This window comes from Sceloporus occidentalis, unplaced genomic scaffold (assembly GCF_023333645.1).
Source record: "Sceloporus occidentalis isolate IW3139 unplaced genomic scaffold, rSceOcc1.0.p SCAF_1, whole genome shotgun sequence".
Classification (NCBI taxonomy): Eukaryota; Metazoa; Chordata; class Lepidosauria; order Squamata; family Phrynosomatidae; genus Sceloporus; species Sceloporus occidentalis.
This window is the reverse complement of record NW_028316981.1, coordinates 236921791-236933939: the sequence shown is the minus strand read 5'-3', so window position 1 is coordinate 236933939 and position 12149 is coordinate 236921791. Positions and strand designations below refer to the sequence as shown.

Below are 12149 nucleotides of genomic sequence, written 5' to 3'. Positions count from 1 at the left end.
ATTTATTAAATGCTTAGCTTTCTCTGTCAGAGAGCTCTGGTATCGCTACAAACTACCAATCCAAGGATGGAACCAGTTAAAGTGATGCCAAACAGCATTAATTCTGTAGTGTGGCAGCAGTCTTAGTTCAGTTTCCACCCCCCATCCATTCAGTGCCTATTACAAAACTAAACATTCATGATTTTGCTTAATTTTGAACAGAGCAATATGCTTTACCAGAGTAATGTAACCTGCTTGCTCTTATCCTTTTAGATACACTGTGTATATAATGTGATTATCAGCATTGACTTCTCTCTATACAGATGACTGAAAAATAGGTATTTAGGTCAGCCATTCACAAAACTTTTCCTGATGAAAAACAAAAACCAGCAACAAACAATATAGGGGTGGTGGGGGCTTTTGTCAGAGAGGACCTTGAGGCTTTGCTAATAAATTCCTGACAATTTTGTATCCAATAAATCCCTTGCAATTTTTGAGCAGCTGCATTTCTCTGGTTGGTGACAGAACAGAAAATAATATCGGGCCAGTTGCCATGGCAGTTCGGTTGATGCTGTGTTAACAGGCTTAATCCTAGGTGGCTGCTAACCAATTGCCACAGCAGTTTATACTAGCATACTGTCTCTATATATTTCATTCCTATTACCTATCATACCCTGTGTTTTTAGGGTTGTCAACCTGTGTCTCAAAAAGATTTATGCTGTCTCTTTAACCATGGCATAGTTAGAGGATATTTGGCATATATTCACTTGTTCTGGAATGACAGAATAATAGGCACCCGATAATTTCTTTGGTGGTCTTACAGTTTTTACCATGTTTTTGTTGTCTTGTTTGTTGCAATATTATTATTCCTTGCAAAGGTTTAACAAAAACATGTTTTAACTGAAAAATCCCACCCTTACAGTGTTGCCGGGTTGAAATAGATGGGCAGTGTTGATAAATTATCTCCTAACTAGCAACAAGGGATACAAATCATGATGACATTTCCACAGTGAAATTAGGTCACTGGCCTGTTAATGGTTTCCCGCAACAAACGGTTATGCACAGTTTTTCACTACTGGCTCTCAACAGTTACTAAGGAAAGGGATTCCCTCTGATTTAGGCACAATAATATATTATGCCTCATTCGTGTAGGAAGGCAGGACTGAAAACAAACAAATAAATATTCCACACAGAATGTTCATTTCAGTTCTGCTCTGGTTCCATTACATCTTTATTAGTGTTTTGCCGCCTCTCCCTTTCTTGCTGCATTATCAGGTCTTGAAATTCTATGTTGCATTGATGCTCCTCAGTTTTGTGTTTATCCTCAACATTTTCATATTTAAACACTTTTCAACCCTGCCAGTGATTGGAAAAATTACTTTTCTGAATGCAGTATCAAGACTAACACAGCCAGCATGGTCAGTGGCCCTGTCAGCTGCAGGGTTCCAGGATTTGTAGTCCAATAGAGGAATTTATCACATGAAGGAGATTGAGAGTTTATCCTGTGAATATCCCTGAAAAATTGCATAATTACACAAAATGATTTCACACGACGTCGCACAAAACCCGCCGTTAAAATGGTCACACACATCTTTTTACTTTCGGATTTCAGCGACAATGCATTTTTGATATCACTTTATTTGCGCAATTGCATGGGATAATTATTTGCATAATTACCATTTTTGCTTTATTTGCACTTTAAATGAGCTTTAATCTCTCTTCAATGCCGAAATTAGCCCCAGTGTGATAAACTCCAAAGTAACTTTTCCAAGATCTGAAATATAGAGGAATAGATATATTTTATACATTGACCTTGTGACATTCTGTTCATCTTTTTAAGTATACATGGGGAGAAAACTATCTCCAAAAACACCACTGATTTTTGCATTTCAGATTACAGTGTTTCGCATGGGATCAGAAGGACATCAAGATATTGATCTGGCTATCTTAACAGCTTTGTTGAAAGGTAAGAGTTTTCTACCAAGCAAGTCTATATCAAATTAGATTCATTTTTCTGTCTCTCTTTCATATGTTTTCATCCTACATTTTCCAGTTCTGCACCAAATTTAAGTGGCCAGTTGTTACTAGAACTACTATCACCCTAAATCCTCCATTATCATAGCTCTTTTCCTTTCTGAAAGGATGGTGATGGGAACAGACTGAGGGTTCAGGCTCTATGTTTGACATATAAATTATATTGGAAAACCATTAGATAAGACTCCACTTTCAATTTTCTATCTGCTGCCTCTTTTAACCACAGTATGATTTGTGATGAATGAAATGTATTTAGGATTAATACAAGATTAAGGAAAACTGTATATAGTTAATGAATAATGAGATACTGTAACTCTGAAGGAAATATCTATGATAATTTAATTCAGTAAATTGATGATTTATTGTTAGTTTGTATTGTTTGTATTGTTAGTTAGTAGTAGCTAAATGTATTCCAGTGCTTGTGTTAATGTGTGACTACTGCAGTTTGTTATTAGATTTTAAATGTTGGATAAATGTATTAATAATAAAAATTAATAACAAATATTTTTTAAAAAAATAAATGTCTCACAAAGCTACAGTTCCCAGAATTCCCTAACACTGAACTAGCAGTTAAAGCTGTGTCAAACTGGGTTATTTCTGCAATGTGTTTTGGACCATAGTCTATATATCTCTATAGAATTTTAATCTGCCAGCTCAATAACTTTGAGTTTTTGAAGGTTGTGTTAGCAGGTTTACGATGCTGATAGTCTCTACCATACTAGTATAACTAATAGAGCCAAAGCAGTAGAGCAGATGTTTGACATCAGATGACTGGTCTATCTAAGAACACTTCCACACAAGCCCTGTTCTCACAGCAGTCACAAAATAGTAACATACCACTTTCAAGGTAACCATTACTACAAAAGGCAACATACCACTTTCAAGGCAACCATCACTGCATCTCTCTCAATTGTGTGGCCAGGGCTGCTGCTCCCCTCCGGCTCTCCTGCTGACCTCTCCCTTAATCCTATCTTCCTGCCTTATTCCCTATCCATCATGACTTTAATGGGTGGAGTTGATTTTTTGCTTTTTCAGGCAATTCTGGAGTTCTGGTGCCATGACTAAAGTCTAAAAAAGTTTTTTTAAAAAATAGAAAGAAAAGAAATAGAAAAATTAAGTAACAGTAATCAGGGTACTTTGGAATAGCGAGAGGGAGGGGGACAGTGTTGACAGACACTGACAACAATTGTGCAACTGCCCCAGGAGCAACATTTTGTGTCTGGGGACTTGTGCAATTGTCAAGTCATTCATGGATTTCCTCTATCAATGAAAAAGGATGGGTTGGGTACAGGGCATCTATGGGTTGGAGGCAGCATCATGAAATGAGTATTGCCAAAACCACTACTTTCCCAGTGTAATCACAGTTTAAAAGCTGTGGTTAGTAATGTCCTAGGTATAAAGAGGCTCACCTGGCCACAGCACTGTGAACAGAGTGGCAGTGTGAAAGTTACCTTCATTGATGGAATGTATCTCTGTGCTCATGAAGTCATGGGTGTGCAAGGTATAAAATCTAAAATAGTCACCCAGCTACTCTGTGTGTTGGCAATTAGTTATAGTCCAGAAAGTTATGGCTTATATTTGTGCTTTAAAATGTTTAGGTTGCGTCATAAATGCAGCCAATGATCTAAGTTTTTACTTTTCAGTTAATACATGTATCTGTCCTAACTATAGTCACTGTTTCCCAATTTTTAATCCTCTGGAAGTTTTGGACTTTAACCCCCAGACATCCCAGCCTGCATAACCAGTGGTCAGAAATTCTGGGAGTTGAAGTCCCAAACTAATGTTTTAGAACCACTAGACTATATGGCAAAGTTTCCAAAAAACATTTTGAAGTGTATGTGGCATTAACATTTGGATAATTATACATAATCTACAGTTTGTAAAAAAGAGAGAACAAAAGAAACACTTTATTCAAAATAAGAAAATTAAAATATATACTCCTTCTCCCAAATTAGTTCAGTATTCCAATCCTGAATGTTAATATTTCTTCTCTACGTTGTTAGAAAAAATTATATTGTCTAGTTTTTGCTCCAGTTTTGTAGATTAACAATTGATACATTCATTTCAGATGTATAAAAGACAGATTCAGATTTTAGATTCCTATGTACTTTGTGCAACACCTTTCAACATTTATCTTTGTATATTTATCTTTACATATAAAGTATTTTTGTGTGTAGCAAACAAGGACAATATGTCCTGTGTTCTATTCTCTGTTGGTTCCTGATGTTCTTTTACTCTTGTTTGTTCCAATGAATTAAAAGTCTTAACTCCCTTGTAGTGCATAATAATACACAACAAAAATGTTTTATTATGTGAAAAAGTCTCAGGATGCTTATTCTCTGGATTCAGCATTGCTATCTTCATCTTTGTGTTGCTGACCTTCTGGAGCTAAATCATACTGAAAACAATATTAATGTTTTTCTTTAGACTTCTGAAATTCTTCTTTAAATAAAACTTTCTAATACCAAAATTGTTCAGTTAGCAGCCATGGAATTGCTAGAAGAGAAATAATTAGGTTCTGGGAATAGGGGGGAACTTTGGTAGGCCAATATGACTAAGAGCCTTATTGCATTACAAAAGTAAGATGAGACAGAGTAGCAGAGAAGTGGCTTTTTGCTTAGCTCTCTGCATGCCCTTGAATCACTTCCATTCTTTTCCCAAGGAAGATGACACATAAAAGTGTGTCTGTATTGCACTAGAAAAATCCCTTTGGCAAAAGGCATGCTTTTATGATGTCTCCCTTGGGAAGAGAATGGAAGTGCGTAGATGGTATGTGGAGAAGTAATTAATAATAATAATAATTTTGTTTTATTTATATACCGCTATTCCAAAGATCATAGCGGTAAACAGCAAGAAAGCTAATTAGCAAGAAAGCTAATTAGCAAGAAAGCTGCTTCTCTGCTTCTCCATATTGGTTTACTTTTGAAATGTGATAAGGCTTTAAGTCTTTCATTGTCTGTTCTATTCTAAAATTATTTAAATTGACAATTAAAGACAATATATCTAAAATAGCAATTTCCATACTATCCTGCTTTAACCTTGAAAAGAGAAATCTTAGATCACATAATTATCTTTCATTGTCATTGTCATGATAGCACATGAGTGACATGGTTATGAGTCAAGTATTGCAAAGCAGCTACCCTCGTTGTCCATGTGGGTTTAATGGAGGATTGACTGCTCTAGATATCCAGAATGTGAGTCAGACCCATCTTCCAGACATGAAAACCATCCATCTGGATTTCAGAAGTACATATCCTGGGACAATTCTCAAAGGAACAGCTATATTAATCTTCTGCATTTTAAGGAGCTTTTACAGACTATACCCTACTTCATCAGACAAATTAGAAAATAACTGTTTGGGATATCGATATGGATATGGAAAGGGGAGGTGTCTATATTGTTACAGTTATAAATCTGTTTCTGTGTATGTGCTGACTCTAGAATACCTTTTCAGCCTGAATATTAAACTGATTATTATTCCATGAAGATTGTTCATAAGTTCTCACTGATTGATAAAGGGGGGGGGGGGGGTGAGTAATTCAATAGTTCTCTGTTTTTTCAAGCATCCCAGTACTATATCAAAAGCAGGCATTTACAAAGCAATGTGGCAAGTAATCTTCTAGCTACACTATGCATGCAGCAGCCTCTATTTTCCTTCCATTCTTGTTCACACCTGGGAATGGGTAAAATGCCATGGAGAGATTCGATCCTGGCAGTCATGACGGTGGGCGCAGATGAGGAGGAAGAGAGAAGAGAAAGGCAGAGCCAGGGCAGGTGCAGGGGTTAGATGAGGAGGAAGAAAAGAGATCAAGAGGAGTAAGGGAGATCTAGGGTAGGTGCGGGGGGCAGAGGAAGAGGAGGGACAACAGATGCCATGGCAGGGGCAAAATGAAGAGATAGGAGGAAGAGCAAGAGCAGTGGCAGCAGGAGGGAGAGGAAGAGGATGGAGAGCAGAGGTGACAAGATGCTCCGAATGGGATCTACAAGCTCCCATTGGCGGCTCTTTCAAATAAACAGATTCTTTTGAAAAGAACCTCTGAAATGCCCATCTCAAAAAAAAAAAACCCTGGTTAAGGAGGATTTGCACTGCCTGCCCCCCTGAATTTGGGTCAGGAAAACCCAGCGCAAGTGTGATCAACCCCAATTTAAACTGGTTTGCAAACCTGTTTATAACGTAGTGTAAATGGGCCCCGACTGCATTTTGTACTACAAAGGGCTTCATATGGTATGTTTTCAACTCAAGCAACTTGTGAAATTGACTCCACTCTTGGTTCTAGTGGACCATAGCATTCCATATGAACCTTCTCAAATGCTGAGTTTTTCTAAGGGAGGTGCCTGTCTTGATTCCACCATCTTCACAGGGACATTTGGTGGGAATGCAAGAAAGGGCCTTCTCTGTAGCTGCTCCCAAATCCTGGTACTCCCTTCCTAGGAAGGCTAGGCTAATACCCTCATTGCAGTCCTTTCTTTCTCTTCCACCAGATGTTTGGAAATTGATTGATTTACACATAAAACACTTTCTGTTTTTATGTGGGATATGCTATTTTATTCTATATTTTTAGTGTTTTAAATGGTTGTAACTCTACTGTGAGTTTAATACCATTTTAATCCTTAAACCTTTTAATCCTAGGTTTCGAAGGAAAAAGCAGGGCATAAGTACAATAACTGATTGGTTGACTTACTGATTGATAGCATCTTTTTCTGCAAGGTTTTTATGGCTTTAGTTTTCAGTAGCTCAATTCATAGCTACCAAGGGTCATTTGAGGTCTTCAAAACCAAACAGTTGGAATTCCCTGCAGTTCTATTAACATGGCCCTTACCTGGGTGTATATTGAAGTTTGTAATGTTTACTGTTAAAGAGATTTGCATAGGATTGTGCTGGTCATGTGTAATTTGAGGCTCTGTGGACCTCAATGCATAATACTCAGGCTGGCATCCTGTTCATAACTTATGTGTATGTAAGTTCCTTTTTGGACAGAGTGCAGAGGGCTGTTCAGATGCCCTTGTATTCCATCGTATTGTATGCCTTTCACATCTGGCAACTGTCACGCCTCAGGGAGAACCCCTGCTACTGTTACTTAGCAGTGGAGAAGTCAGTGGGGGGCAACTCAAAGCATAAAGATCTGATTCCTCCGAGCTCCTGGGGCATGAGAAAGGCAGGTACACAGTGCACCCCCATTTTTGTTCCCACAACCAGGCTGAGACCAGCTGGTTCTTCATGGTCTGAATTGCCTACGCTCCCTCTCTTCTCCCTCTGTAGGCAAGAGCAGTAGGATTCCCTCCTGGGTCTTGACAGTGGCTGGGGGATGGGAGGATGTAGGCTTGCAAGTGTAGAGCTATGTGTCAGTGTAAGGTATTGGCCTCATGGAGTAGTGGGGTAGATACTAGGGTCACCTGGTTCACAAGAAGGTTGCCATTCCAATAGCAGATGACTTACTAATTTTCAGTACCTTTATTAGTCAATCCCCAATAGACTTGAAGAGCTGCTGAAATCCCTTGTAGTGTCTGAGCTGTTAATATCATGAAGGAAACACACTGGGTGATATATGTTCATTTCCGTTCCATTGTTGTGTTCAGTGAAGCATATTGCCAAGCTTACCTGAACCGGATGGCTCTGCGTTCTTTCTAGCTTGTAAATGTGCCATGACTCATGGCTCAGAAAGCATCCGTCCAGCAGCTGCTAAACAATGTTGCTCCTGTTCTCCAGCTCATAGGGCAGTGAGTGTCAACCATGAAATGATTATTACATTTGATTTGAAACGAAAATGTGGGAATTAGCATAGCATATTATGTTTCATTGAGAGGTGGACACTTTGTAAATGCAAGTTCTGTTAAACTTGCCTAAAGCAGGAAAGACATCAGGCCTTCTCCCACGCACATACCATAGCATTGCACAGGGGAAAAACAGGTGGAAGGGTTTGATCTGAAAAAGACCAGCAGATAAATTGGCTGACAGATGGCTGTTAGCAGGTGTGGAGGCTGCTTGATAGGCAACTCTTGAGTATTAGCCTCTTTCACTGTTTTGATTTTCTTTTTTTTTTAAAAAAAAAAAATCTGGCCTAAAAGAATGTTGCACAGGATTCTTTGTGCTATATGTCTATATCTTCTTACTGCATATATATATATATATATATATATATATATATGCTGGTAAAAAGGCAGGATGTATTTGCTATGATTGGTAAATGAGTGATGAGTTATACTTTACATCTTCTATCCTAGACAAAACTAATTTGAATCCAACTTACCTTGATAGTATAAATGCCCAAAACTACTGTTTATTCCTTGCTTTTGCAGGGTAGGATTCCCCCCTTCAAATCATGAATCTTCAGAGAAAATGAATGACAGAAATTTCACATGTATTGTGGATTAAGCCAGGATTCTGACTCAGATGTACCCATAGTGTCCAGCTACTGAAACAGAAAGTTGCACCAGTGATTTTGCTTTGCTCTGATGTAACTGTAGTGTGATGTAAATCCATCTAGAAGTCACAGGATGGAAAAGGCAGCATTCTAACTCAGATAGACAAATGAAGGGGGTACCCTAGCAACAACACAGAAACCACGTGATAATTCTCAGAGCAATTTCTCTGCCTTGATCAGGTTTCGTTCCTCTTGAAATATAAAGGGAACATGGAACAAGAAACCAAAGGGCCTTGTGTCCAACAGAATTTATATTTTAATATGAAGAAGCAAAATAACGTAGAGATGATATCTGAAAAAATCTTGCTTTAACCTATATATCATAAAGTCGTGCGTGCAAGAAAATAAAGATGTCTGTGCTGTGCTGGTACATTTCTTTAACAGGTTGCTTTGTTTGTTTAGAAATACCAGCTTCTGATTAAAATCTGATGAGGACATTTTTTTTTCCTGTTACGTAAATTGCATCTTTAAATGCCAGTTCATAGACATTTCTTGCTTTTAATTCCAATGATGTTCTCTCTAAAGAAATTTCTTGGCATTCCCCTTCAGATTATCATTGCAATTGCTTCAAGTATTCCAGAGTTTCAGGTTTAGACCAGTGTTTCAGCAAAAGGAAGATTGAGGTTTCAGCTGTACTAGTTTGTCTGTACTAGCTTGTACGAGGATCCAATGTGGTGAAGTGCTTAAATGCTGGACTAGAAATCAGAAACCCTGTGTTCAAATCCCCACTCAGCCATGAAGTGATGGAGTGACCTTTTCTGAGTCACTACCTCACTACCAATATATCACACAGAGTTGCTGTGTGGTGAAATGGAGAGGAGAGGCATGCATGCTCCTCAAGCAATTGGGAAGAAAAGAGGGTGTAAATGGAATGGCTGGATAGACAGATTAATTGTAGCTCCTTGATACATAATGGTATCTTCATTATAATATACCAGAGCTTGGAGAAGATGCATTTTGGACTTCAGTTCATGCTGGCTGGGGCATTCTGAAAGCTGTAGTCTAAAAAGCAAATTAATGCTTCCCTCTGCTGATATTTTTACATTGCATTTCCCCCTTTATAATAAAGAACACTTTACCACTTGAAAGACTAACAAATGTATTATGCCTTACAATTTCATGGGCTTCATTGGATGCATTAAGAGTTAATCCACACACATGGGCATGGAAGGGGGCCAAATGGCCATGAAGTGCCATGTAAAGCTTAAATATTTAAAAGTTTAAATATTCATCAGATAAATTTTGTACTTAAACTGTGTGTAAATTTACAGCGCTTTATAAATAAAGGTTAATAAATAATAATAATAATAATAATAATGTAAAAATATTGGGGGAATATACTTTTAGCATTTTTTTTAGCTGTAGCAGACAAACTAGGCTATTCCTTTGTTTCTTTTCTTTATTTTTCTTAAGTTATGTTCATTTGATTTTTTTTTTAATTGCATGCAAGCACATACTTTATGGCTTGGCAGTTCATCTCTTTTATACAGCCCACTGAAGAAACATAATTGCTTTGGAAATGCTGGATATTTGACATAGTCTCATTACTGTGCAATGACTGATACTGTATCCACATCAACACTCTTGTCATCTTTCATTTGATTTCACTTTTTGATCCCTTTTGACCTGAAATATTTTTTCTACATTTCCCATAGGCTTTTTCTTCATGGAACTTCAGACCCAGACTTTATACATAGTTTGGAAATGATCCTTTTTTAGACTATTGGTCCCAGAATTTTCTAGTGGCCTTGATGGCCAGAGATTCTGGGAGCTGTAAGCCAAAAAGTAGCATTATTGCACTTTTAGTAGGGTTTTTAAATTGTGTTGGGATAGTAGAAGTAAAAACATAAGGGGAAGTTGCCAGTTTCCACATTCAGTGATTTAGCCAAATTCTGTGATCCAAACTCTTAGCTTTGCTAGTAAAGAAAATTACTATGGTGTTTTGGTATACCAATAGAATGGTGCACTCTCACACACGCCCCTTTAAGAACCTATGCTAGTGAAGGAGAAAGGATTAGGTAACATGGCTTTTAATTTTTAGAAAAGAGAACACTATTTACTTCAGCCTTCACCGATTTGCTATATGCTTTTTATCTTGGGAAGGAATAGATAGATAAGTGAGGAATTCCAAGTATCTTGGTTCTCAGTCTAGTTCAAACCTTCAAAGTTAGGGATGAGGAAGAAACCTTTACAGTTCACATTTTGGTGCAAGCCTACCTAATTCACACTTCCCAAAACAGTATGCAAAGTGAAATGCCATTGTTATCCTTGATCATTGTGCTTCTTTGAATTTACCATATAACTCTCCAGACAAACAAATATGTCCATAATATGCATATTAAGGTAAAGTGCAAACTAAGAAGTGTGCATTTGTGAAACTAGTACATGAAAATATATTATGGGAATTGCTTGGAAAATGCAAATATTAGCAAAAAAAATCTGAACTGGTATGTTCTAACGAGATTCCTCATTAGGTCTGGAAACCATGCCTTGTGAGGAACAGCTTAGAGAACTGGTTATGTTTAGCCTGGAGAAGAGATGGTTAAGAGGTGAGATGATAGCTAAGTTTAAATATCTTGAAAATGGAGCAAGCTTGTTTTCTCCAACTCCAAAGAATATGACCTGGAGCAATGGGTTCAAACTACCGTACAGGGAAAGAGATTCCACCTAAACATTGGGAAGAAGTTCCTGGTGGTAAGAGTGGTTCAACAGTGGAATACACTGCCTTGGAGTGGAAAATCCTTCTTTGGAGGATTTTAAACAGACTGAATGGCCGTCTGTTGGGTGTGCTTTGATTGTTTCTTCCTGCATCACATGGGGTTGGACTGGATGGCCTTGTAGACTCTTCCAACTCTATGATTCTATGATTTCTCATTACTAAATTGAGACTTCCGAAATAAAGAGATGAATGTTAAGAGTCCAAATTTATTCACATTTCATTTTGTGATGTTTTTAAAACCATGAACATTGTTCATGTAAATTACCTCTTTATAAGCATAATGTTTTTGCCTCCCCTCAACATCCGTTGAGTATGTATTTCACTGCCTATTATTTAATAAAATGTGTTTATTACTCCCTGTCTCTTTGTATAGGAGCCAATGCCTCTGCTCCAGATCAACTGAGTTTGGCATTAGCCTGGAACAGAGTAGACATCGCACGCAGCCAGATTTTTATTTATGGGCAACAGTGGCCGGTACTGTATCTACACAACTTTGAGCATAATATTGAATATAATATGTAGGGGGGGTAATTGTTTCATAATCATAAAAGAGGGTTTCCAGAATATTGAGTCAAGAGAGGTAAACAAGTTTTAACACCTTAACTGAAATGACACTCTGTTAAGTCTTCCTAAAGGAAATATTGCCATCTATTGGCCACATGAAAGTTCTGCACAACAGGTCAAGAATCTACCTTCTGTAAAAACAGGAGATAAAACATCAGGATAGCACATGTTCTCATTGTAAAAAGAGATGCTAGTTGTCACTAAACCAGCCTTCTTGCTTCTGTTGTAAGTAGCTAATGTAACACCTATTTTAAAAAAGAAATTTCAATAGGAAGGTGGAAAACTCACAGCCAGTTAGGTTAATGTCTGTCCAGGTCAAGTGAAATAAAGCTTTATTAAAGCCAAAATGATTCAAATATAGAGAAGAACAAGACTTGCTGCAAGTGAATCAGATTGACTTTTTTCTTTTCTTTTTTTAAGTACTGTAAATG

General features: G+C 37.6%; 1 protein-coding gene across 1 annotated transcript in view; it reads left to right on the top strand.

The window, feature by feature from the left end:
• TRPM3 (transient receptor potential cation channel subfamily M member 3) overlaps positions 1–12149 on the top strand; it is a 455537-nt gene that overhangs the window by 385378 nt on the left and 58010 nt on the right. The window contains exons 9-10 of the mRNA XM_089479682.1: positions 1873–1945; positions 11528–11628. Of these exons, the coding sequence (XP_089335808.1) occupies positions 1873–1945; positions 11528–11628 (174 nt within the window). The remainder of the gene's footprint in view (positions 1–1872; positions 1946–11527; positions 11629–12149) is intronic.